The following is a 27,692-nucleotide window of genomic DNA, read 5'->3' on the forward strand; positions in this document are numbered from 1 at the left end:
AAATTACACAAACTCCCACCTTGAATGAAATTGGGGTGCTTCATTCTCAAAAACATGCAAAAGTTTTGAGTTTACTTGATACGCATAATTTATAATTTAATAATTGCACATATTCATAATTTACCCGGGAGAGTCATAGAGGCTTTCCTTCCTTGTTACCCTCAAAATTGGGTACTTCATTGAAAGTTCGTAGTATCACATGCTTCCAATTTCCACACAAAAAGGATTGACTTGCTAACAACAAAAATCCATAATATCATGCTTCCCACAAAATTTTGAACATTTGTTGTATGTGTGGGTCTTAGAAGAAAACAAATAAACGCGTGGGCAGATAAAGTGGTCCAAGAGAGACCCCCCTACCCCTCCAGTACATGGACAACAACAACCACAGTACGCAGCAGAGCATGGTTTCTTCCTTCTATTTCAAGCCTGTATGTCTTTCAAGCCATGCAATTATTGGAAGAGTTGGTGATTTTAGGACCTTTTTTGAAGTGTTAGTTATGACCCGTTTGAGTTTTCTTCAAAATATTTTGACTAAATAAATATACGAGGGTTTTCAGAATTCATAGTTAAGCAACCTTTCGTCTTTATTGAACAAAGTCATTCCTAAACACTTTAAGAAGAAATGTAACTCCCAAGCAACATATCTGAAGCAACAGTATAAGTGCAATTTCAGTTTCATGAGAAAGTACAATATTCAGAGACTTCAAAGACATTCTTGGGCCTAGCAATAACTGATAATCTGCTTATGTACATGTTACTAATTACTTATGCCATGCTTTCCAGAGTGTTTATCTGGATTATATAATCAAATCTTGAGTAATTCTTTTGTCACTTGTCAGAAAATTGGATTAGTTATATGTTGTCCAACTTGTTTTGAAACATTGTGACTTAAACAGTTTGAAGGAAAGAAAGGAAGAATGGAAGAATGTAGGGCCACAATGTGAAGTTGCAAACCTGCAACTCGTTCAACCACCAAATCCAATAGTGTTTTCATCTTTAGATTCACCATCATCTTCTCCATTTTGATCTTGTCTGCATACAAAGATGAAAGAGAACAGCTGGACGGATCAATGATGTCAAATACAAAATTCAATTCAGTTGTACTGGAGATGCTTTTTGTGAAACAAAAAGAAGAGGAAAAAAATCAAAATTTACTGAACTGATTATATCTTATGAGAGGCAGACCTTGGATACACACTTCGTTGACTTCTTTTCTACTTCCACTCCTGCAAAGCCATCCCTTTATCAAGCCAACTAGATCCAGGTTTCTTGAGGACCTTCCTCTGCTTCATCACCTTCCTTACTTTCTCAACCTCTTCCCATTCTCCATCAGCAGCATAGATATTTGAAAGTGTCACAAAACCTCCAGGTCTCTTTAACTCCATTTTTAGAATAGCTTCAGCCATCATCTTTGCAAGATCTCTTCTTCCATGGACTTTACACCCATTGAAAAAGGCGCCAACAATGGATTCAGTGACCTCAACAGGCATTTCCCTGATCAATTCGTAAGCTTCTACCATCTTCCCTGACCGGCACAAGAGATCAACAACACAAGCGTAATGTTCTTTACTTGCCTCAACTCCATGACTCCCTTTCATGGACCTGAAAATCTTTAAGCCTTTTTCCACATAACCACTATGGCTGCATGCAGAAAGTACACATGTCAAAGTCACTTCATTTGCCTGCACTCCTCCCTCTTGCATTCTTTCAAAAAGCTCTATGGAGGAATCAACCATACCATACTTGCCATAACATCCAATCAATGCGTTCCATGATGCAACGTGGTTTACAGGAATCCGGTCAAATACACTTCGAGCTTTTTTCACACTGCCACATTTTGAGTACATATCAATAAGAGCACTAGCAACAAAGACATTTATGTCAAAGCCTCTCCTATAGATCAATCCATGAATTTCTCTCCCTCTTTGAATTGAACCAATCAACCCACAAGCTGGGAGCAACCCTGTGATTGTCACAAGGTTCGGTTTAGTTCCAGACAGCAACATGACACGGAACAGTTTAAATGCTTCACCAGCATGCTGGCTTTGGGAAAAACCAGCAATTATTGCATTCCAAGTAACCAAATCGGGAACCAGTCCTCCTTCAGTCATTCTAGAGAGAAGTGCATATGCTCGCTCTGTATCTCCACACCGAGCAAACCCAGCTATCATTGCATTCCATGTGAAATAATTTGGTTCCAATTCATCCAACTTCATCCTCTCGAACAAAAGAAGGGCTTGATCAGTCTTTGCTACATTAAAATACCCGCATATCATTGATGTCCAAGAAGCAACATCTCTGTCGAGCATTCTGTCAAACACACGGTGAGCATGACATACACTTCCACATTTACAATACATATCTATCAAGGCATTTGCAAAAGAGACATCCTTTGCAAAACCAAGTTTATTTACCACAGCATGAACTTCTTTTCCCTTATTCAAATCCATCAAGCCAACACAGACTTTAAGCATGACTGGAAACGTGAACTTATTGCCAATAACTCCCAATTCTTGCATCAAATAAAAGTACCCAATTGCTTCATCATAATGCCCATTAAAGGCAGAGGCCAACACCATCCAATTTAATGCAAAAACATTTGGCTTGGGAATTTTATCAAACACAAGCTTTGCAGAACCCATATCCCCACAACTAGCATACGTCCCAACAAGCTTTGAGCTCAAAGATAACAAGTTCATGTCAACCCGACTTGTTAACAACACTGCATGAACTTGCTTTCCTTGTCTCAGAGCCTTCGCTTTCAGGCATTTTTGCAAGCACAAAGCCAAATGGTCTGGAGACAACTTGAACAACGAAAAAGGTGCCATTTTCATGACGTGAAAATGTACTCCATAAACGGCATAGATGATTCAAACCCATAGCTGTTTCATGGCCTCCCTCTGTATATGAAATTTTGAATCTTGAAAATTGACAGCAAGGATGGCCTATCCAGCTCAAGGGTACGGTATAACTTATGGAAAAGCAAGTTCCTTCATTTAAATAAGGGACCGGACCTCATTTTCATTCAACTTCACCTATCAGTCGCAGCAGCACAAGTGCTTGACCTTGGCAGACATGTCTCAACAGGTACTGCTTTGTCTTCTCTCTCATTCTCTTTGGATTTCTTTGTTTTTCTTACCAAATTTACAAATTCCTATGTGGGTCTAGCCTTTTTTTATCACATTTTTCTGTTGTGTTTCTTAAAGTTACAATCTTTCTTGTGTAGAATTTCCCAGACTAAATTTCCAAGTTCGTTCATTTTTTTTAAAAGTCTTGTACAAGGAAGGCTGGCCTCTGTTTTTGCAGCCAATTAATGTTAGAGCTGGGTATGTAAAACAAATGGTAAATTGATTAATTGATTTGTGAATATGCAATAATATTTGGTGCATGCTATATATGTCACAGAAAATGGTTACAATGCATTGAATGAACATATATTGGCTAAATAAAATTATTTCTTCGGTTTTTTGAGACATAATAAATTTCTGATACCCAGAAAAGTGGAATTATAATTGCAAGCACTCAAAATACTGAACTTATAAAAGAGGAAGGATCAGGTGGAACTGAGACTTCAACAGTTCCTTCAAGCATCTGTGTGACTTTCTTCATTGTGGGTCTGAGTGATGGATCCTCCTGAATGCACCAAACTGCGATCATCACATGCTTCTCCATCTTCTTGATGTCATGCATTGCCTCATCATCATTCTCCAACAGCAGATGCAGTTTCTTTTGCTTATAGCAATCATATGCCCAATCAGCGAGTACCATTTGATCTTCGTCCTCTATGTTTTCTTCGTATTTCTTCCTGCAACAAACAATCTCTAATAACATAATTCCATAGCTGTAAACATCCACCTTCATTGTGATTGGCAAGCTTTTGAACCATTCAGGGGCCACATACCCTTTGGTTCCCCTGATTCCAGTGGTAGTTCGAGTCTGGTCCGTTCTCAAAAGCTTTGCTAATCCAAAGTCAGAAATTCTGGCCGTGAAAGAGTCATCTAGAAGAATGTTTTGAGGCTTAATGTCACAATGTATGATTTGCATGCTACACTCCTCATGCAAATACAAGAGCCCTCTTGCAGTACCCAAGGCAATTTGCCTTCTTTGGTACCAGTTAGGCCTTGATTCTCCAAAGAGGAAGCTTGCAAGGGAACCTTTGCTCATAAACTCATACACAAGAATTCGGTGCTGCCCCTCGTTGCAGAATCCTAGTAGTTGGACTAAATTTCTGTGATTTGTTCTGCCAATTGCACTCATTTCAGCTTTGAATTCCAACTCATTTTCTCCAACAATAGTGTCCAATCTTTTGACAGCAACAAATTTCCTGTTCTCAAATGCTAAAATTCCTTTGAAAACTGTTGCAAAAGCACCATGGCCTAGTACTTCCTTGAATCCGTTGGTAGCTTCATTTAGCTCCTCGTAAGTGAAACATTTCACATTCATGCCTGGCATGACTGAGTAAGGTTGATTCACCCCTGCATTTTTATTATAAATGCGAGTAACAATCAAGTAGGTTGTTAATAGTAAAACCAAGTTCAGAAATCCCGAGCTACTGAGGAGCACTGATCCAATGAGGATCATAGTTGAGTTATCTTTCTTTTTTGCATTTGGACCTTCAGGTGTCAAAGGGGGGCTGTCTTTCCTTATTTTGATGAGAGCTTTTCCACCAATACTGGGGTTCATCCTCCCATTCGAAAGAGGAATTCTCTTCTTCAAACACTCTCCATTGTTGAAAACAGCAACAGCACAAAAACAATCACCTAAGCAACTTTGTCTGCACCAATCCTCTTGTACTGATGTAAATTGCTCATAATCACCACCGTACCACTTTGTGTTTAGCATCTCCTGAAAATAAAAAAGTTTTGTCTCTGATGAGGCCTTGTCGCAACTTTGTGAAACGAAGTTCTGTTTGCATCCTTTCAGCTTATCATTTAGATCAATGAAGGAGTAACCATACGGGCACTGGCAAACTGGTCCTTTATCATTATAACTGCATAAGCTGTTGTACCCACATGCCCCACTGCCTATGTCTCCTTCGACTCTAAAGCAAATATCTGAAGGTTCAGAGGTCAAAGGGGACCAAGCCAGGGGGGTTCCAGCACTTGAGCCATTGCTTTTAGGGTGAACAGAGTGCCTCAAAATTCCATCATACTCCAGAGTAGCTTTCTGGTAGAAATTCTTCATTGAAACTGTGTTGGATGATACCATATTAAGTATGCTTCCGTTCTTGGCAGTAAGGTAAATAGACCCAGACTGGTTGAAGATGACCTGAAAGCCAGTGCCCATAGTCATGGTTGCATAATATGCAAAGTTGGGAGATTCCAGTGGGAATCTTGTTGTGTAAAGCAAGAGATTTCCATCAGATTGTAGTATAAACTGGAATCTTCCTTGTGAGTAGTTTGTTTCTGTATAGCGAGCAAAGAGTTTGCCATTCTGATTTAGAGTTTGTGTGGGTAGGATTGTATCAGTTGGTACTTCAAAACTCTCCCACAAATTGGTTGAGTTTGCATTGGCCAGCACAAAATTCCCCGTGTCAAGCATGGCGGCATGGGCCACTTCTGTGCCAGCAGAATTAGCACTCCATACCTGTCCGCCTTCCGAGTTTCTAAGCACGAGCATTCCATCACTTGTAAGTTCAACTTTGGATCCTTCTTGCACTAGATCATTCCGATTGGCTGACCACACTATGGTTCTATCTGGTATTTTGTTGAACCAGATGGCTAGCAGGAAGCCATCTTTTCCGATCTTTCGGAAACCAAAAGCAAACTCACCAGATGGCGATGGCCAGGACAAGTTATCATTAAGTGCAGTGAGGGATGAACCTAAAGATATGTTTCTGGATGTTTGAGCAAGGGAGGTACATGGAAGCAATATAATAAGGAAGAAGCAGAAAAGACATAGCAACGCAGAAGCCATCATAAGATTACTTAATTACTTCACTGCTATCAAATTTATCAAACTGGACTGAGATCTTAAATAAAAAATACTAGATGAATGTTCTATGGACTTTAAAACATATTATTCAAGTCACAACCACACAATTTCCAGCGATTACTGGGGCAATAATGTCTGTCAGTTTGCGTATGTTTCGGGCACAATTTACAGGACCTGAGTCTAAATGCACCAATGTAAGGTTTGGAATCATGCATTCTGCTACTTTTCAAGTCACAAGTAATGAGCTCGTCTTCACCAATGACTGAGTATAAGTTCCATGGTAGATTTACAGTTGGAGCTTTAAATTTGCCTTTTCGGGTCATGGGTGCAATAACATGGAAGCTGCCTTCTTTGAATCCTTCAAACACATTCCTCTCAGTCCTGCTTTATGTCTAGGAGTGAGACGTATGAAGTGTATAGTGAGATGCTTCTTTCCTGTCCTCCCTGGCCTAAAAGAAGCATTCTTTCTCTAACCCCCTCATTGGGTTGCATTTCAACATTCAAAATTGAATGTGGTCCTACAGGGAAAGAATGTTATTTTCATCTGTACTCCATGAATGGCCACAGATCATTCAATCAAACCCATGAATTTTTTATGACCTCTCAGTATGAAGATGTGAAAAGAAAGAGTGATTGGCTCCGAGGGTGCTATATCCAGCTCAAGGGTACAAATTTAATCATGGAAAATCAATTAGAAGTACATTTGAGTCTTTATTTGGTAGAAATTTTGAGGCAAACGACAACAAAAGTGTGAATGGCAAACAAGGTGGCAATGACCTGATGAAAAAAAATAGAAAGACTTTTTGGGCTTCCCTTTCGTGCAATGTGGGAGCAACGTTTGCATGGCTACGCTGATTTTCAATATGGCGACTTCAGTTTGGTGGAATTGGAAAGCATTTGAGCTGACTTTTAACTCCATAAAACTTTATTCAATCTTAGACTTTTCAAAGTCATGTACTTTTTATACAATTAGAAATCCAGCCTTTCCTATATTATATACGTTTGCAAGTCTTTTTCAATCTTTATATGCTGGGTAATCACTTGGAAGCTGCCTTCTTTGAATCCTTCAAACACATCCCTCTCAATCCTGCTTTATCTTTATGAGTGAGATTTATTAAGTGTATATGAGATCAATTACCCTAATCTTTGAGTCTGCTCTGATTTCACTATCTTTATATTGCATATGCATAATTTTTCAAGTTCAAACAAATATGTACGCCATAAAAAATTCATCGTGGTTTATATGTGGAGTACGTGATCAAATACTGAAAATACCATCTTTTATTTATGTAACAGAAAATAAAAAAAGAAAATACCATTTTTTCACTGTTCATTTTTTCATGCAACGTTGTTAACAAGTGGGGTTGACATGATATCTTTTACTGTCAAACGGAGATTTTGTGAAGCGAGTTTGCAGCACGTTGGCCTTTTATTTATGCTCAAAGTTATACATTGACAAGAAAGCAAGTTTTGAGTAGCTTAATGAAACCTTATTCACCAGGATGACAAGGAAAGTGATGAAATGAAATAAGTAGAACAGATACAAACGAAACGAAATGATACAACAACAATTATATATATTTATAGTATTGAACTTATGAAAGAGGAGGTGGAGCTGAGACTTCAACAGTTCCTTCAAGCATCAGTGTGACTTTCTTCATGGTGGGTCTGAGTGATGTTAGAGTTTTGTATAGGTTTTGAAGAAGAAGAGAAAAACAATATGCAAGAGAAAAACGAGAGCTAAGCTAAAACAAAACTTCTGTATTTTTGTATTGTATGCTCTAAAAACTTTCGGGCAAGCATAGTGTGTGCTATATGACTGTTAGAGAAATAGCTGGATTCTCTTACATCATTGAGAATCACAGCCTTACATCCAAAACTGCCTTCTAAGATCTTTACACGTGGCTATAGCCACTTAACACTAACTGACGCCTCACACGTGCCTATTTTAGAGACTAAGTGAATACACCATGGGACTTTAATCACACTCTCATCAGCTCACCACTTATATTTCAACACTCCCCTTTAAGTTGTGAGCTGATTTCACACCAAGTTTCTCTCTGAGATAGCAGAAACGATCCTTAGCCAATGCCTTAGTAAAAATGTCTGCTAGTTGCTCATTTGTGGGGCAATAGATCAAATCCACAGTTCCTTCTTGCAAAGCATCTTTAATAAAATGATACCTCCGATCAATATGCTTGGTTTTCTGATGGAAAACAGGATTCCTTGTAATGGCAATAGCTGAAATGTTGTCACAGTGGAGAGGTGTAGCTTCTGTTTGAATTTCTCCGTTTGAATTTCTCCAAAGTCTTCTAGGACAAATCTCAACCAAATAGCTTGTGTTGTTGCTTCAGAGGCACTGATGTATTCAGCTTCTGCAGTAGAGAGTGCAACACAATTTTGCTTGACTGAGGCCCAAGCAAACACTCCACTCCCAAAAGAAAAAGCGTATCCAGATGTGCTCTTGCTATCATCCACTGAGCCACTCCAATCGCTGTCACAATAGCCAATTAGAACTGCCCCTTTTCCTTTCACATACTCCAGACCATAATCCAAGGTTCCTTTTACATATCTAAGGACACGTTTTGCTGTTCCAAGGTGTTTGCTAGTGGGACAATGCATAAACCTTGCAAGCAGACTAGCTGCAAACATAATGTCGGGTCTAGTAGCTGTGAGATACAACAGACTCCCAACAATCCTTCTATATTGCTCTTCACTTGCCAAACCACTCCCATCATCCTTACTTAGTTTCTCTAAGGTAACTAGTGGAATAGACACCGGTTTACACTCACTCAAACCAAATCTGTTTAACAGAGTTGTTGCATATTTCTTCTGATGAATGAATATGCTTGTTGGTGTTTGAATGACTCCCATTCCCAAGAAGTGATGCAAGAGTCCCAGATCAGTCATTTCATACTTCTCCTTAATGTCCTTCTTGAAATCTTCTAGCATTTCATGATCATTTCCAGTGTAGACTATATCATCTACATAAATGGAAACTATCAGGATATTTTCTGCACCTCTTGCTTTGACATAAAGTGTAGCTTCACTTTGACTCTTTGTAAATCCACACTCAGCAAAATAACCATCAATTTCACTATACCAAGCTCTTGGCGCCTGTTTCAAGCCATATAGAGCTTTATGTAGTTTGTAAACCTTGCTTTCACTTCCTTTTACCACAAATCCTTCCGGCTGGTCTACATACACTTCTTCCTCTAAAATACCATTTAGAAAAGCTGACTTGACATCCAATTGGTATAGCTGTCAACCTTTCTCAGCTGCAAGGGCAATCAAGGTTCGAATAGTGTCTAATCTAGCCACTGGTGCAAACGTTTCATTGTAGTCCACCCCTGGTTTTTGTGAGTATCCCTTGGCCACCAGTCTTGCTTTATTCTTCTGCACTGAGCCATCCAAATTTAGCTTAGTTTTAAACACCCATTTAACTCCAATAACTGGTTTTTCCATAGGTCTGTCAACAAGTTCCCATGTCTTATTCTTTTCTATCATATTCAACTCATCTTTCATTGCCTTCAACCATGATTCCTCCTTCACAGCTTCTTCAAACTTCTCAGGCTCCATTGTGCACAGGTTGCATTGTGCCAAAATGTCATCCAACTTCCTCCATTTCAATAGTGTATGATCGAAGGTCTGAGTATCTTCCAACCTACTGCTTTCCTTGCTTGATTCTCCATAGGAAGCTGCTGAGTTTCCAGCAGTGAAACTAGAATTTTGAGGCCCTATAGCTGTCTCAAACGAATCCACTTGAGAATTTCTAGGCTGCTCCTCAAAGTTCATCATAACCACAGAATTGTCAGACACTTCTTTCCAATTCCAGCTTGTTCCTTCATCAAATACAACATCCCTTGATAAGAGTAGTTTTCTAGTGATAGGATCAAACACTCTATAACCCTTCTCACATGTTGCATATCCAACAAAAACTCCCCTTGTGCTTTTGGCATCCAATTTCTGTCTATTCTCCTCTGGTTTATGCACAAAACAAACACTGCCAAACACTTTTAAATGAGCAACACCTGGTTTTCTGGTGCTATAGGCCTCAAAAGGAGTCTTGTCCCTAAGAGCCTTAGTAGGACATCTATTCAAGATGTACACTGCTGTGTGGACAACTTCTGCCCATAGATAATAGGGCAGCTCTTTCTCATGCAACATAGCCTTAGCCATCTCTACCACAGTCCTATTTTTTCTCTCTACCACTCCATTTTGCTGGGGTGTGTAAGCCATGGAGAATTGTCTTTGAATCCCTGCATCTTCACATAGTTTATTGAATTCACTAGAACTGAACTCACCCCCTCTATCACTTCGAACACATTTCACTTTGTAACCACTTTGCAACTCCACCATAGACTTGAATTTTCGAAAACAATTTAGTGCATCCGACTTGTATCTCAAGAAGTAGACCCAAATCATCCTTGTAAAATCATCTATGAGTAACATGAAATATTTGTTACCTCCTAGAGATTCATTTTGCATTGGTCCACACAAGTCCATGTGTATAAGTTCAAGAGGTGTACTAGCTCTCCATGCTTGATCTTTAGGAAACCACTCTCTGTGTTGTTTTCCTAATTGGCAGCCTTCACACACTTCATTTACAGTTTCCAAATGTGGCAGCCCATGTACCATCTCTTTTTCCTTGAGTTGGTTTAGGCCTTTCAAGTGTAAATGCCCCATTCTTTTATGCCAAACCCAAGTAGAGTTGACTACACCAGCTCTTAGTGCAACAAAATCATTTGAGGGTAATGATAATGGTTAACATCTATTCTTTCTCATTTCCACCTTCATAACAAGGTTCTCAAGAGAAGAACTATCATAGATGCTGCACATGCTGCTTCCAAATACCAAATGATAACCATGTTCATCCATTTGGCCCACACACAAGAGATTTTCTCTCAAACCAGGCAGATACATGACCTCTCTGATATACTTTGCACCAGAGTTTGTGTCAAGCACCAAAGTGCCCATGCCGGCTATACTTACAAGCTCCCCTGTTGGCATTTGCACCTTGCCTGTGACTTTTGAGTTTATGTCAATTAACAGCTCCTTCTTCCCAGTCATGTGGTTACTGCAGCCACTGTCTACATACCATTCTCCATTTTCACCCTTTTCTGAAATTGCACAGTTTGCAAAAAACAGATTCCCTCTTTCTTCTACTTGGCTTGCATTATTTGCTTTCTGTCCGCCTTTGTTTGCAGTGCAGTCTCTGGCCCAATGTCCAAATCTATCACACTTATAGCACTTGGATTGACCCTTATATCTGCATTCTCCATAGTGAAATTTAGAGCAGACTTTGCATTGAGGCTTCACCCCATCTTGCTGCACAGAATGTGATCCATTTGAAGTCTGTCCAGCGCCACTTGTTGTGGCTTCTGTCTAGACTCCCATGGTTTGTTGTTAGGCTTCCAACTCTTCTGAGACTTGGCAGAACCAGACTGAGCATTATTCTTGTTCTGCCCCTTTTGATCGATTGAGAAAGAACCAAATGCTTTCTCAGCTATGTCCACATTATGCATGTCAAAACGTTGCTCTTGACTCTTCAATATTGCAATAACCTCCTGCAATTCAATGGTCTCCAAACTCTTTGTATTTTCAATCACCAAACAGATGGGATCATAAACTCTACTAAGACTGATTAACACCTTTTGAACCAGCCTCTCGTTTGATAACACCTCTCCAAATGTTTTCATTTGATTTATCAATTCATTTAATCGAGTAAGATATGCAGTAAGTTGTTCACCTTCACGCATCCTCATATACTCAAATTCTCGTCTAAGATTCTGAAGCTTTACAGATCTAACCTGATCACCTCCATGATATTCACTGTAGAGCAGAGTCCAAGCCATTTTTGCTGAATCGGCATTTGCAATCCGAGGGAAGATCTGGTCAGAGACAGCGTTTTGTATAATGCCCAGTGCCTTTGCATCCTTCATGAGCACAGCACACATCTCTGCTTCAGCTTCTTCCTCCGATGATTCTTCAACTTTCTTGGTCTTCATCTTCGAATCAGAGACTGGAATCCCCTTTTCTACCGGACCCCACAGCCCAAGAGATTTGAAGATTGTCACCATCTTGATCCTCCAGAACTCGTAGTTCTCACCGGAAAAGATCGGAGTTCGTACCTCAGAACTTCCAGATCCAGCCATCGTTTGGTCTGAATCTCAGCAGCTTGCTTCTCTTCTCCGATGCTCAGCTGAGCTTCGATTTTAGCTCAATGACCTTCACAGTTTTACACCCAGATCAAGACACCGAAACCTGGCTCTGAGGCCATGTTAGAGTTTTGTATAGGTTTTGAAGAAGAAGAGAAAAACAATATGCAAGAGAAAAACGAGAGCTAAGCTAAAACAAAACTTCTGTATTTTTGTATTGTATGCTCCAAAAACTTTCGGGCAAGCACAGTGTGTGCTATATGACTGTTAGAGAAATAGCTGGATTCTCTTACATCACTTGAGAATCACAGCCTTACATCCAAAACTGCCTTCTAAGATCTTTACACGTGGCTATAGCCACTTAACACTAACTGACGCCTCACACTTGCCTATTTTAGAGACTAAGTGAATACACCATTTCAGCTTAGGGACTTTAATCACACTCTCATCAGCTCACCACTTATATTTCAACAAGTGATGGATCCTCCTGAATGCACCATATTGCAATCATCACATACTTCTCCATGTCATTGATTTCCTCATCATTCTCGAAGAGCTGGTGCAGCTTCTTTTGCATATAGCAATCATATGCCCAATCAGCAAGTATCATTTCATCTTCATTGTCTGCCACTGCTTCAAAATGCTTCCTGCAGAAAATAATCTCTAACAACAAAATGCCATAGCTGTAAACATCAACCTTGACTGTGATAGGTAAGCTTCTGAACCATTCAGGGGCCACATACCCTCTGGTTCCCCTGATAGCAGTCATGCTTCGAGTCTGGTCCAATCTCAAAAGCTTCGCTAATCCGAAGTCAGAAATTCTTGCTCTGAAATAGTCATCAAGAAGAATGTTTTGAGGCTTGATGTCACAATGAACAATTTGGCTGCTACACTCCTCATGCAAATACACAAGCCCTCTTGCAATTCCCAAGGCAATTTGCCTTCTCTGGTACCAGTTTGGCATTGATTCTCCAAAGAGGAAGCTTGCTAGAGAGCCGTTGCTCATAAACTCATATACAAGAATTTGGTGCTCCCCCTCGTTACAAAATCCAAGTAGCTGGACTAAATTTCGGTGATTTGTTCTGCCGATAGCACTCACTTCAGCTTTGAATTCCAAATCATTTTCTCTGACCTTAGCGTCTAAACGTTTGACAGCAACACACCTTCCAGTATCAGACGCTAAAACTCCTTTAAAAACTGTTGCAGAAGCACCACGTCCTAGTTCTTCCTTGAATTCGTTCGTAGCTTTTTTTAGCTCCTCATAAGTGAAATACTTCAAATTCATGCCTGACATGACTGGACGAGGTTGAATGACCTTTGCTTTTCCAGAATAGATGCGAGAAAAAACCAAATAGGTTATTAATGGTAAGAGGATGTACAGGGCCCCAGAGCTACTCAGGAGCACTGATCCAACAAGTATCAGAGTTGAATTATCTTTCTTTTTTGTGATTGCACCTCCACCTGACCAAGTAGAGTTGTCTTTCCCAAATTTGATCAGAGCTTTTGAATTAACACTACTAGGGTCAATCATCCCATTCGAAAAAGGGAGTCTCTTCTTGTAACAGTCTCCAGCCAGGTTGACAATTGCAACAGCACAAAAACAATCATCTAGGCAATTCTGTCTGCACCAATCCTCAGATACGTTCTTAAAATGCTCATAATCTCCATAAGGAAAATTTGTGTTTTGCATGTCTTTAAAATCGAAATGATGCTCTGGTGAGGCCTGGTCACAATTTTGTGGAACAAATGTTCGTTTACATCCTTTGCGCACATCATTTCGATAAAAAAAGATGTAACCATGAGGGCACTCGCAAATTGGTCCTTCCTCTCCACGGCTACATAATCTGTTGAATCCACATGCACCACCGCCCATCTCTCCCGCAACTGAAAAACAGATATTTTCAGGTTTGGAAACTGGAGCAGACCAGGCCATGGGCCGAAGTTCGGCAATTGAGCTAGCACTTTTAGGATAAACATAGTGCCTCAAAACTCCATCATGCACTAAAGTTGCTCTCTGGTAGAAATTTTGTATTGAAACTGCATATGGTGATATGGTATTGATTGCGCTTCCATTGCTGGATGCAAGGTAAATGAGGCCAGACTGGTTGAAGATGACCTGAAATCCAGTATCTGTTTTGGTTGACCAATAAGCAGAATTGGCAGAGTCTTGTGGGAAATTTGTAGTGTAAAGCACGAGATCTCCATCAGATTGTAGTGCAACCATGAATCTACCTCTTGAGTAATTTGTAGCCATGTAGCGAGCATAGAGGCTGTTGTTTTGATTTAGAGTCTGTGTTGGCAGGATTGTATCAGTTGGGTGTTCAAAACTCTGCCACAACAGCGTGCTTGAATTTCGGTTGGCCAGCACGAAATTTCCAGTGTCTAGCATGGCTGCATAGGCGACTTCAGTACCAGCAGATTCTGCATACCATATTCTCTGGCCAGTTGCATCTTTGAGCATAAATTGGCCATCACGTGTAAGTTCAACTTGGGATCCTTGTGGCACAAGATTATTCCCATTGGCTGACCAGACAATAGTTCTCTCTGGTATCTTATTGAACCAGATGGCCAGTAAGAACCCATATTTTACAATCTGTTGAAAACCAAAAGCAAATTCACCAGATGGTGATGGCCACGATGAGTTCTTGTCATTTCGTGCAGTGAGGGATGAGTTTAAAGATATGTTTCTGGATGTTTGAGCTATGGTGGAATATGGGAGAATCATGAAAAGGAAGAAGCAGAGAAAATCGAGCACGGAAAAAACCATGGTAAGATGAGCGTTTTGCAACAGCCTTCTTTCCTGCCCTCCCTGGCTTAAAAGAAGCATTCTTTTTCTAACCCCCTCATTGGGTTGCTAGTGGGAAAAAGATATTATTTTCATCATTTGTATTTTGTACTCCGTGAATGGCTATAGATCTTTCAATCAAACCCATGAATTTTCTGTGACCGCACAATTTCCAGCAATTATTGGGGCAATAGTGTCCATCAGTTTGCATTGGGTTGCAGTGCTTAGCAATAATATCTATATATATAAAGCAAAAGGCAAAGAATGGTGAAACATTCAAAATATCAGTAAATGCTCTTACTTAATTCAATCATTAAGAATTGAAATTATTAATTAAATGAGGATAATTTGGTAAATTCACATTTTTTTCATATTAAAAAAATTAAAATTAAAAACAAAATCAAATAATAGGTCATACTTTTATGGAACATAACTACCCATGTTATATTTGCTTAATTCTAAAAATAAAATAAAAAATAAAAAATTAAACCAATTGGCACATGCCAAGGGGCTAGTGTTATATTATATGCAAATATAGACTCTTTAAATTAAGAATCAATTTTATAAAAATCTATATTCTTAGATTTTAAATTATTAGCAATAATATGTTATATTATATGCAAATATAGACTATACTTTAAACTAAGAGCAAGTTTATAAAAATCTATATTCTTAGATTTTAAAATTTTTGGTGAAATAACATTTGTAAAATTTTTATGTATTTTAAGCACACAAATTTTTCAATGAACGAGATATATATTTTATAAATGGTAATCAAGATGTTATCATGATTATTTAAAATTGAAATTTTACATAATCACAAATAAATAAATATTTTACATGTAAAAATCTAATGTTTTACTAACTACTTTTTGAAACTTTAGGTCATTCTATTATTTTTCCTAATTTTGGTCATTCCTAATATTTTTATATTTTACTAAAATATTTGGTGTTTTATTTATATCATTCACATGCTAGTTACTGGTGGAGTAATAGAGAAATAATAGAAGTGAGATAGAAGAAAAACATGGAACAAATTTTTTAATGCCTATTATTATTATTTTAATCTAAATGTATTTAAAATTTTCTGTTTATTGTAATTTTCTTTTAATTTATATTGGTTTTTTCAGTTAATTACATTCTCACTTTAAGTTTTCATATACATAAACATCAACCCAAAAGAGAAACTAATAAATAATAAAAAACTAGCATACTATTCGTATACATTAAATCAAGGGGGTTTCACTAAAACACCCAAAATGGGGGCTGAAATTATAAAAAAACCCAACACCCAAAACACTTTATAAACACACCCAAAACCCATCATTACACACATTCAAAACCCATTTATAAACACACCCAAAAAATATACAATTGTTGATTTTGGGGTTGATTTTGGGTGTGTCTATGTTTAAATAGTGTTAGAGTTTTTTTTATAAATACATGTCTAGGATTGAGTTTATTTATAAATTTGTATTAAATCAACTCAAAAGAGAAATAAATAATATATATATATATAAACATGCTTTTTGTCTTTTTTATATAGCCAACTGTCAGCTTTTTTGGTTTTTTTTTTCTCTTTCCTCCTTCACCGGTTGTACAGGTTGGTGGGATTCAATTTCAGTGTTTATTAAGAGCCATAGACTTAAAGTGATCTAATGGCTGAAATTTGGGCGCATCCATGCACCTGGTGCATGGTGGAATTTTCGGTGGGGCGTCCTAGAGGGGAAAAAGATGTTATTTTCATCATTTGTACTCCATGAATGGCCATAGATCATTCAATCAAACTCATGAATTTTTTACGACCACACAATTTCCAGCAATTATTGGGGCAATAATGTCTGTCAGTTTGCGTATGTTTTGGGCACAAGTTACAGGACCTGAGTCTAAATGCACCAATGTAAGGTTTGGAATCATGAATTCTGCTACTTTGCAAGTCACAAGTAATGAGCTCGTCTTCCAATGACTAAGTAAAAGTTAGGTGGGTGCGATTTCATATCACGAGAATATTCGTCCAACATTCCGTCTTCCTCTTCGCTTATTTTTTTTCCTGCAAAACAAATTGGAATAAGAGGACCACACCTGGGGGTATTAGCCAAATACCTCCGATGCCAAAGTTAGTTCGAGTGTTTGTAGGAAAAGCAATAGCTAACAAAAGGGTACGGAGATGTATGTATGGTATAAACCGGGTGGCCGGAGCTGTATGTGGTAGCCGGAGCCTTGTATGGGAGAGAGAAAGAGTTATGGCGGCTAGGGTTTGTGAGATGGAATTTTTGTAGAGTTTCATACAGAAGTTTAGACATAGGTTTAGAGTTACCTCAAGCCTTGGTGTAGCCATGTATTTATAGGAGCCTTAGAGGCCAGGGTTTCAGAAGAATAATTCCACATATGGAAATGAATTATTCTTCCCCAATTTGAAGAGATTGACATAATTAGGGATTTGATTTAAATCAAATCCCTAATTAGGGTAAGAATCGAATAATTGCCAATCGAATCAAGTAACTCCCAATTACGCCAAATAATCCCCAAATAAAAGGAAATATTTGACCTAGGGTTTTGCTAAAATTCGGTTCCCACAAGTTCAATGGTAGATTTACAGTTGGAGGTTTAAATTTGCCTTTTCGGGCCATGGGTGCAATCACTTGGAAGCTGCCTTCTTTGAATCCTTCAAACACATTCCTCTCGATCCTGCTTTATCTTTATGAGTGAGGTTTATTAAGTGTATATGAGATCAATTACCCTAATCTTTGAGTCTGCCCTGATTTCACTATCTTTATATTGCATATGCATAATTTTTCAAGTTCAAATAAACATGTACGCCATAAAAAATTCATCGCGGTTTATATGTGGAGTACATGATCAAATACTGAAAATACCATCTTTTATTTATGTAACAGAAAATAAAAAAAGAAAATACCATTTTTTGGCTGTTCATTTTTTCATGCAATGTTGTTAACAAGTGGGGTTGACATGATATCTTTTACTGTCAAACGGAGATTTTGTGAAGCGAGTTTGCAGCACATTGGCCTTTTATTTATGCTCAAAGTTATACATTGACAAGAAAGCAAGTTTTGAGTAGCTTAATGAAACCTTATTCACTAGGATGACAAGGAAAGTGATGAAATAAGTAGAACAGAGACAAACGAAACGAAATGATACAACAACAATTATATATATTTATAGTATTGAACTTATGAAAGAGGAGGTGGAGGTGAGACTTCAACAGTTCCTTCAAGCATCAGTGTGACTTTCTTCATGGTGGGTCTGAGTGATGGATCCTCCTGAATGCACCATATTGCAATCATCACATACTTCTCCATCTCGTTGATGTCATTGATTTCCTCCTCATCATTCTCGAAGAGCTGGTGCAGCTTCTTTTGCATATAGCAATCATATGCCCAATCAGCTAGTATCATTTCATCTTCATTGTCTGCCACTGCTTCAAAATGCTTCCTGCAGAAAATAATCTCTAACAACAAAATGCCATAGCTGTAAACATCAACCTTGACTGTGATAGGTAAGTTTCTGAACCATTCAGGGGCCACATACCCTCTGGTACCCCTGATAGCAGTCATGCTTCGAGTCTGGTCCAATCTCAAAAGCTTCGCTAATCCAAAGTCAGAAATTCTTGCTGTGAAATAGTCATCAAGAAGAATGTTTTGAGGCTTGATGTCACAATGAACAATTTGGCTGCTGCACTCCTCATGCAAATACAAAAGCCCTCTTGCAATTCCCAAGGCAATTTGCCTTCTCTGGTACCAGTTTGGCATTGATTCTCCAAAGAGGAAGCTTGCTAGAGAGCCGTTGCTCATAAACTCATATACAAGAATTAGGTGCTCCCCCTCAGTACAAAATCCAAGTAGCTGGACTAAATTTCGGTGATTTGTTCTGCCGATAGCACTCACTTCAGCTTTGAATTCCAAATCATTTTCTCTGACCTTAGCGTCTAAACGTTTGACAGCAACACACCTTCCAGTATTAGACAATAAAACTCCTTTAAAAACTGTTGCAGAAGCACCACGTCCTAGTTCTTCCTTGAATTCGTTCGTAGCTTTTTTAGCTCCTCATAAGTGAAATCCTTCAAATTCATGCCTGACATGACTGGACGAGGTTGAATGACCTTTGCTTTTCTAGAATAGATGCGTGAAACAACCAAATAGGTTATTAATGGTAAGAGGATGTACAGGATCCCAGAGCTACTCAGGAGCACTGATCCAACAAGTATCAGAGTTGAATTATCTTTCTTTTTTGTGATTGCACCTCCACTTGACCAAGTAGAGTTGTCTTTCCCAAATTTGATCAGAGCTTTTGAATTAACACTAGAGTCAATCATCCCATTCGAAAAAGGGAGTCTCTTCTTGTAACAGTCTCCCAACATGTTGAAAATTGCAACAGCACAAAAACAATCATCTAGGCAATTCTGTCTGCACCAATCCTCAGATTCATTCTTAAAATGCTCATAATCTCCGTAAGGAAAATTTGTGTTTTGCATGTCTTTAAAATCGAAATGATGCTCTGGTGAGGCCTGGTCACAATTTTGTGGAACAAATGTTTGTTTACATCCTTTGCGCACATCATTTGGATCAAAAAAGGTGTAACCATGAGGGCACTCGCAAATTGGTCCTTCCTCTCCACGGCTACATAAGCTGTTGAATCCACATGCACCACCGCCCATCTCTCCCGCAACTGAAAAACAGATATTTTCAGGTATGGAAACTGGAGCAGACCAAGCCATGGGCCGACGTTCGGCAATTGAGCTAGCACTTTTAGGATAAACATAGTGCCTCAAAACTCCATCATGCACTAAAGTTGCTCTCTGGTAGAAATTTTGTATTGAAACTGCATATGGTGATATGGTATTGATTGCGCTTCCATTCCTGGATGCAAGGTAAATGAGGCCAGACTGGTTGAAGATGACCTGAAATCCAGTATCTGTTTTGGTTGACCAATAAGCAGAATTGGCAGAGTCTTGTGGGAAATTTGTAGTGTAAAGCACGAGATCTCCATCAGATTGTAGTGCTAACATGAATCTACCTCTTGAGTAATTTGTAGCCGTGTAGCGAGCATAGAGGCTGTTGTTTTGATTTAGAGTCTGTGTTGGCAGGATTGTATCAGTTGGGTGTTCAAAACTCTGCCACAACAGCGTGCTTGAATTTCGGTTGGCCAGCACGAAATTTCCAGTGTCTAGCATGGCTGCATAGGCGACTTCAGTACCAGCAGATTCTGCATACCATATTCTCTGGCCAGTTGCATCTTTGAGCATAAATTGGCCATCACGTGTAAGTTCAACTTGGGATCCTTGTGGCACAAGATTATTCCCATTGGCTGACCAGACAATAGTTCTCTCTGGTATCTTATTGAACCAGATGGCCAGTAAGAACCCATCTTTTACAATCTGTTGAAAACCAAAAGCAAATTCACCAGATGGTGATGGCCACGATGAGTTAACGTCATTTCGTGCAGTGAGGGATGAGCCTAAAGATATGTTTCTGGATGTTTGAGCGATGGTGGAATATGGGAGAATCATGAAAAGGAAGAAGCAGAGAAGATCGAGCACGGAAAAAACCATAGTAAGATGAGCGTTTTGCTACAGCCTATAGGAGTGGGATGTATGAAATGTATAGTGAGATGCTTCTTTCCTGTCCTCCCTGGCCTAAAAGAAGTATTCTTCCCCTCATTGGGTTGCCGCCAATTTTGAACATTCATAATTCAAAATTGACTGCGGTCCTAGAGGTAAAAAGATGTTATTTTCATCTTTTGTACTCCATGAATGGCCATAGATTACTAATTGAAAGTGGCAGTTTTTCCTTGCTTTGAGTTTGACGTGCAAGTCAATTGTGCAAGGTTTTTCTATTTGTAATCTATGACGTGCAAGTCATATATTACTCATCTTTTAAACTTGCAAGCTGTTGGGATATTAATGAAAGAATTTGAGTATGAATTGGATACGCCCCTTAAGTTTGGTGGAATTGGAAAGCATTTGAGCTGAATTTTAACTCCATAAAACTTTATTCAATCTTAGACTTTTCAAAGTCATGTACTTTTTATACAAGTAGAAATCCAGCCTTTCCTACATTATATATGTTTGCAAGTCTCTTCCAATCTTTATATGCAGGGTCATCACTTGGAAGCTGCCTTCTTCGAATCCTTCAAACACATTCCTCTCAATCCTGCTTTATCTTTATGAGAGGTTTATTAAGTGTATATGAGATCAATTACCCTAATCTTTGAGTCTGCTCTGATTTCACTATCTTTATATTGCATAGGCATAATTTTTCAAGTTCAGATAAACATGTACGCCATAAAAAATTCATCACGGTTTATATGTGGAGTACATGATCAAATACTGACAATACCATTTTTATTTATGTAACAGAAAATAAAATAAGAAAATACCATTTTTTTGCTGTTCATTTTTTCATGCAATGTTGTTAACAAGTGGGGTTGACATGATATCTTTTACTGTCAAACGGAGATTTTGTGAAGCGAGTTTGCAGCACATTGTCCTTTTATTTATGCTCAAAGTTATACAATGACAAGAAAGTAAGTTTTTGAGTAGCTTAATGAAACCTTATTCACTAGGATGACAAGGAAAGTGATGAAAAAAGTAGAACAGAGACAAACGAAACAAATGATACAACCACAATTATATATATTTATAGTATTGAACTAGCAAAGGTGCCTGCGCGATGCTGCGGGGTTTTAAAACCGTCTGAAATGTGTACAAAGTTGTGAAAATATGTAGCTAAGTTACAAAATAACCACACACCAAAAAAAAAAAAAAGGAGGAAATACCAAGCTTTCATTCAAATCAAGAAACACAAATAAAACATTTTGGACGAAAAGTTAACTACTTTGAGCATAATATTCGAGGACAATAAGTGAACAAAAAGTTTCGAACAAAAACAGGAAAAAGAAAAAAAAAATTCGACCTTGTCCAGCCTACAAAGAACCTCCTTCTACTCACAGCCTCTTCTTGACTCTCTTGTACACTGTTAACATCTTGCAAAAAATGAAAATAAATGAAAATCACCACAACCTCAACTAAAAACATCAAATGAACTATTGCTTTCTAATTGAACACATTGTATCCATAAAACCCAAGAAAAATTGCAAATTATGACAAGATAAATCCTGCATATTTTCCATATGACAGAATAGTAGGAAACAAAACAATCACTGTATCTATGAAAGCATTTTTTGGAAGGCATTGAAATGAATTGGATCTAAATCACACAGAGTTCCATCAATATCAAATAGTATTGCTTCAAGTGGAGGGGGGGAAAAAGACAATAAGGCATTAGTACAACAAAAGAATGAAACCAAAACAATACAAATGTAACACTTGCGCCACATGTTTCTCTATAATTTATCTTTCACCTTTTCATCGCTCAATTCGTACACAACATGAGATGATGCCAAACATAAATATACTTTTGAATAGCTGCGATAATTTATTTTACTACTTTGGGCATAATATTCAGGGAGAACAAGTGAACCAAAAGGGTCTAACAAAAACAGGAAAAATAAATAAAATAAAAACCATATTCAACCTCTTCTAGTCTTGCAATGCACACAGTCATCGGCTTCACCCAAGCATCTCTGAGTGACAATTCAAATCTACCATGAACCAATCCATGAGCTCAAACATAGAGCCCAATGAGATAATAAACCATCACACAATAGGCTTAATTTTGGTCGAAAAGAGCAATTCAAGGATATGGTTCTCACCTGAAATGGTTTGGTGAGGTTGCAAAATCACCTTTATCCTCATGCTCAAACCCTTCAACAACAAAAAAATAATGACAGGAAATTTTCATTGTAATTCCAAGCACATGCAAGAAAGAACAAAGACACCAAATTTTCAATCCAACATAATTATAGAACAAAGACTCAAACTTTCGCCCTTATGTCCTTGAGATTCCACAGAAACCCATGTGATTTCAACAAAAAGTAGTCATGTTATTAAGCGGGTGACCTCAAACGCTCTTTAAGCATAATTAGTGAACTCCTACCCACAAAACAATAGTAAAATATTTAAAAAGATGAAATTTTCTGTTTTTTTCTTGCATTTTTCTTAGCAAACAAACATTTTTAATTCAGTTTATGTTTGGGTGAATTTAAAGTATTAAATGTGATATGAGTTAAATTTACCTGCCATCAAGCACTCTCTAAAACCTGCAAAGTCGAGTAGTGTCAATAAGAGATTCAGAAGAACAAACATGAGCCCCCTCATATAGCTGCTTAATGGTAAAGATCGGCATAACTAATAGAGAACAGAATTAGTGAGTCAATCTCATCAAAGCATAAGCGTACTCACAAAGGATGGATTGGGATGGGCTGTAGCAGTACTTGTCTGGGAGAAATTCCTCCCATGAAAACTCAAAACCCTTTTTCAACTTAAAAAATACTTGGTCAGTCTGAAACAGCTTCAAAGACTTGAAGTAAAAATAAGAGGTACACGCTTATCCCAACCAATTTTAAATTGATGCCATTAGCTAATTCCTATGCTTTATTCACAAAACTTAAAACAATTAATTGGAATTTCAGCCTAGAAACTCATCCCTTGCTTAGCAGGACCGAAAACACCAACTAAACAGCTATATCCAAAGCCACAAAGGACCACATGCAAAATATTAAAAGAAACCATGGTTTTAAAAATAAAAATAAAAAAAGAAGAAAAAGGAAGAAAAAGCAGAATACTAGAGAAGAAATTAACTTGAGTATTTTATACATGCACAATCTTTTCATTAAATCAAAAAATTAGCTTGAGCAAAATCTGAACGGAAAGAAACCACTCAAGACTACCCAAATTAATGTGTTTTGGGTAAAGAAAAACATTGTGAAGGCACAGGAAAAGGGTTGTTTAAATGATCCTGAAAGCAAGTGTTTCTAAAACAGAGAATAAAAACATAAAAGTTTTTGAATCTTAGATCATTTGTTCACTTTTTGTTTCTTTTCAACATAAATATGAACCTCTTGTTTAACAGAACCAAAAACAACCACAATACAGCTCTATCTAAAGCAGCAAAGCACCACCTACAAAACATCAAAAGTAGACGTGGTTAAGAAAGAAGAGGAGAAAAAGCAAGAAAAAATCGAAAAAATTGAAGTTTTTGATTTTCTAGTCCCAAAACTGTTCAAATATGTTTTCCTGTGCAGTGGTTTTATATGAAATGCTTGAACTTTGTTTGTCCACTACTTAAACAAAAGAAAAATCCTAGAAAACAAACAAAGACAGAACAAAACAGAATAACATATCTCAAATATAAATCCTTTTCGACATTGGCAATATCACAATGCAGCCATAATCATGTAATTAATCAAATTAATTAACGATGGTAGCAGAATTGTTGATCAATGGGCATTGACATAAGCATTGTTTTATATCAGATTTTCCAATTAACACAAATATTAGTCTCTAGAGAGCTTGAATCTAGCTTAGCATAACCAAGTTGAAAAATGGTTCTATAAAGTATCAAGCTGCCGGATTTCTCCTGTTCAAAGAGGGATCTTAATAAAATTAGAACTTACAAACTATGAGTGAATTGAGAATGGTTGCATTCATATATTCTGAGCATAGATATATTATACAAAAAGGAACGCTGGCCAAAGAGAACTATATAAAAAGATATTTATTAAATTAAAAAATGAGGGTATAATATATATATATATACCTATTATGCAAAGCAGTGTGTAACTTAACAATGGTTTCTTCCTCCTCAGCAGTGATGTTCCCTCTCTTCAAGTCAGCCCTTAGATAATTTATCCACCATGGTTTGTAACTCTTCCCACACCTCAGCAATCCTTCAAATCACACACAAATACTTTGATTTGTGTATATTTACAACCAAATGAAGACACATTGGGAATATATAAAGGATCCTTTATTGTAAAAATCTTTGAAGGCTAAATATAAAAACAATTTCGAAGAAATTTGAAGAATTCATTTGCTTAATTTAAATTCATTGTATTTCACTGGATACTGACACTGAATAAGGTATTTCTAAATAAACTATATTCTTTGCTGCAGAATGCACGATCCAATATCAAGATTTTTCAACTTTTTGGCATTAAAATGAGGCAAATCAAGACTATTGCGTAAGAATATAATACAAAATCCATCATCCATTGTTCTGTTAGCCTAGTGGAATTAGTTTTCTTGGTATTAGATTGCCTATTGGCCAAGTTGTTCGATCGGGTAAAAGCTTTTCATGCCTGTCACAATGGTAAGGAATTAATCATCATAGTCTTAGACTTGGCTTTTTCTTTTAGAAGAACAGTGACAACCACATATTTCCAAAGGCTAGTTGCAGAGAATTATCTCAGCTTTTAGAATATTACGTGTAAAGTTCTTTGTCCAGTCGAAAATTCTAAATATTTGTCTTTTGGAAAAACAAAGAGAACAGAACATTGCTTCAAACTCTGCTCCAGTCCAAGATAATACTAAAGCATGCCAGACTTATCAAAGAACAAATTCTTAGAGCTCCTCAAATTTACCAATGTAATTGCTTATTTTTCTGGAATTTAAGACCCTAGCCCTTACATTCAAACTCACGTTGGTTGCAAACACAAAGTATAAGATATGTCGTTGGAAACACAAAGTATTAAAAAGTGATTCTTTAGCAGATCAATGGATGCATTAATAGACCAATTGCCAAAACACTCAAAAGGATTAACCAACATCTAAACATCTAAACCTATCATCATAACAACAAATAACAATACAACAAATCATCACAGCAGTAGAATCAAATTGGGAAAGGAATCAAAGGATTCAATAGCATGCTCAGAAACCCATCAGCAAGCCATTAATCCGTTAAAAAATTGAGGGGATGCAAACTTGAAGAGAAACGATGGAAGAACTGGCAGATCGAAAATCTCTCAGAAACACGTTGGACAGAAGATTGAAGATGGTTGAACCAACGAATGAGCAGATGAGATGAGATGAAGACCAAACAAATGGCGAGATTCGCAAGGCGCCAGCCCAAATGGAAATCGACGGCCCCAAACGAATCCCCAAGACCGAAGCCGTGCATTCCATGGCTGCCCCCCAACCAGCCGAACGAAGTGGTTCAAGCGGACGATGTTCTGTAGAAACGAAACAGTGGGGAGAGTTAGTATCCAAAGAGAGGGGCAAAAAGGGAACATAAGGAAAAATTCACCAAAGGGCAAAATCGGCACTTCACTATTGTGAATGAATAGTCTAGGAACAGTGCTTGGTATTCAGTTTTAGTATATAACTAGCAAAGGTGCCCGCGCGATGCTGCGGGTTTTAAAACTCTGTCAAATCTGTACAAAGTTGTTAAAATATGCAGGGAAGATGGTATTATTTATATAGACATAGAGATCTAAATAGTGGCATCATACTTTGTTTAGCAAAGTTACAAAAATACACTAATAACATGCTTTATATGCCACTGAGTGGTGGAAGGAGATTATTATGCTTTGATGTCTGTTGGAAGGGATCCATCTTTTGTTGTCTCTGCTGTAGAGGTGGCTTCTGTCTTTCTTGTTCTTTGCAAGGGTTTCAACCCTGTTGAAACAAATTTGGAAAACGGCAGGTGTTAGTGTAGATAAATGGGAAAATTTGAGTGAGGGCAATAACTATTATCATAGAATTAAGTTTAAAAATCCAACGGACAACCAACAGGGTTTGAGAAAATGAAAAAGTATAATTTGCAAATCACATGTTGTATGTAGCTTTCATGCTTCCAACTTTTCCTCATCACCCCAAAAAAAAAAGAAAAAAAAAAAAGCTCAATATCAATTAGCAATCCTGAACTTCAGTTAATACCCCAAAGCTGGTTAAATTTATTATTATAACTTGAGAAAAAAACTAAACAAAATTTGCAACCTGTAGAACAATGACATCTTAATTGTGAGTAAAGACAGTTCCTACATCTCTTTGTCCTTGTGTCATTAAGTTCTAATTCATGAAAATTATCTATCAGCCTCAGCATGTAGAATGCAAGACAGCAGTCTGCTTATATACCAAAAAACAAATAGACACACAAACACATATATATTATAGTTGTGGTTCATTAGGCACAAATAACTTGAGTTTAATTAATTAGCACCACAATAAATAAGTCGATAATCTGAAGCTAATGTTAATCTATTCATGTTTACAATTGAGGCTAAAGTAGAAATCATCCTTAATAGATAATGCCCACAGAGTCACATAAAATAGACTCTCATATGCGGACAACCACATGAGAGTTTAGATCATGAGATGCAAGTCAAATTCAAATTTTATTTTACGCCATGAAAATTAATTCATGCATACATTATTTTGGAGCAAAGATGTCTTGAATATTGATTTTATTTTCTAAAGAGAAACGATATATTGAAAAGGTGGATAAGGCATCTGCAACCAAATAGACAAAACACAGAAACAACCCAAAAAGGCCAAATGAAAGAAAAATAAAAGAAGTGTCATCAACAATTATTCAATTATGAACAGAGATTGTGAAAAATCAAACTTGTTTTCTACTTTTCCTAAGCAAATCAGTTGAAAATAAAATATCAGAAGCAAGATTGGTCCCTGAGCACCAATAGACTTGAAAATCAAATATAAAAAGCAAGATTGGTCCCTGAGCACGCTTTTATGCGTCAGTTTTTGGTTGATTAGTTCATTAGCTGTAATATATCAACTTTTGGCCAAGACTAACTACTTGGGCTTTTTTAACATCATTCATGATATTGATTGATGAATGAACATCAAACCACTAAAAGAATGAAAGTATCTTTACAAAAAATCTCCCAGCCAACAAATTCTTCATATGGAAGAAATACTTGGAAATGAAAGG

The 27,692-nt window shown here is 37.5% G+C and overlaps 4 protein-coding genes and 2 long non-coding RNA genes across 25 annotated transcripts; 1 reads left to right on the plus strand and 5 right to left on the minus strand.

The window, feature by feature from the left end:
- Positions 1 to 644: 644 nt before the first annotated feature.
- LOC103341806 (pentatricopeptide repeat-containing protein At5g59600) lies at positions 645 to 3,285 on the minus strand. 3 transcript variants are annotated; one of them, XR_016123257.1, is made up of 2 exons: positions 1,164 to 3,285; positions 645 to 1,035 (listed from the first exon to the last, which is right to left on the minus strand). XR_016123257.1 is itself a non-coding variant. In XM_089044038.1 (2 exons), the coding sequence occupies exon 1, from the start codon at positions 2,835 to 2,837 to the stop codon at positions 1,218 to 1,220; it is 1,620 nt and encodes a 539-aa protein (XP_088900164.1). In that variant the 5' UTR covers positions 2,838 to 3,285; the 3' UTR covers positions 645 to 1,035; positions 1,189 to 1,217. The 3 variants fall into 3 exon arrangements, 2 of the variants coding, with proteins under 2 accessions (XP_088900164.1, XP_088900165.1); XM_089044038.1 differs by having other exon boundaries at positions 1,189 to 3,285; XM_089044039.1 differs by having other exon boundaries at positions 645 to 1,061; positions 1,189 to 3,285.
- On the plus strand, positions 2,964 to 3,370 carry LOC148921295 (uncharacterized). Its single transcript, XR_016123258.1, has 2 exons — positions 2,964 to 3,090; positions 3,230 to 3,370. It is a non-coding gene; the product is annotated as an uncharacterized LOC148921295 (long non-coding RNA).
- Positions 3,371 to 3,440: 70 nt separating this feature from the next.
- LOC103341911 (G-type lectin S-receptor-like serine/threonine-protein kinase LECRK3) lies at positions 3,441 to 6,383 on the minus strand. Its single transcript, XM_089044037.1, has one exon. The coding sequence runs from the start codon at positions 5,920 to 5,922 to the stop codon at positions 3,526 to 3,528; it is 2,397 nt and encodes a 798-aa protein (XP_088900163.1). The 5' UTR covers positions 5,923 to 6,383; the 3' UTR covers positions 3,441 to 3,525.
- Positions 6,384 to 7,342: 959 nt separating this feature from the next.
- LOC148921296 (G-type lectin S-receptor-like serine/threonine-protein kinase LECRK2) lies at positions 7,343 to 15,003 on the minus strand. Its single transcript, XM_089044263.1, has 2 exons — positions 12,575 to 15,003; positions 7,343 to 7,614 (listed from the first exon to the last, which is right to left on the minus strand). The coding sequence occupies exons 1-2, from the start codon at positions 14,920 to 14,922 to the stop codon at positions 7,533 to 7,535; spliced, it is 2,430 nt and encodes an 809-aa protein (XP_088900389.1). The 5' UTR covers positions 14,923 to 15,003; the 3' UTR covers positions 7,343 to 7,532.
- Positions 15,004 to 17,858: 2,855 nt separating this feature from the next.
- Positions 17,859 to 20,481, minus strand: LOC107880138 (G-type lectin S-receptor-like serine/threonine-protein kinase LECRK2). The gene is given in 3 exon segments (XM_016796601.2): positions 17,859 to 18,083; positions 18,086 to 18,940; positions 18,943 to 20,481. Coding segments are annotated over 3 exon segments (2,388 nt in total). The 5' UTR covers positions 20,450 to 20,481; the 3' UTR covers positions 17,859 to 18,057.
- A 1,180-nt stretch (positions 20,482 to 21,661) lies between these two features.
- On the minus strand, positions 21,662 to 27,429 carry LOC148921297 (uncharacterized). Of its 18 annotated transcripts, none has more exons than XR_016127802.1 (4): positions 24,558 to 27,429; positions 23,035 to 23,058; positions 22,612 to 22,663; positions 21,662 to 21,872 (listed from the first exon to the last, which is right to left on the minus strand). It is a non-coding gene; the product is annotated as an uncharacterized LOC148921297 (long non-coding RNA). The 18 variants fall into 18 exon arrangements; XR_016127801.1 differs by having other exon boundaries at positions 21,662 to 21,882; XR_016127798.1 differs by having other exon boundaries at positions 21,662 to 22,500.
- Positions 27,430 to 27,692: the final 263 nt, after the last annotated feature.

This window comes from Prunus mume, linkage group LG1 (assembly GCF_029339155.1).
Source record: "Prunus mume cultivar Tortuosa linkage group LG1, ASM2933915v1, whole genome shotgun sequence".
In the NCBI taxonomy this organism is placed as follows: Eukaryota; Viridiplantae; Streptophyta; class Magnoliopsida; order Rosales; family Rosaceae; genus Prunus; species Prunus mume.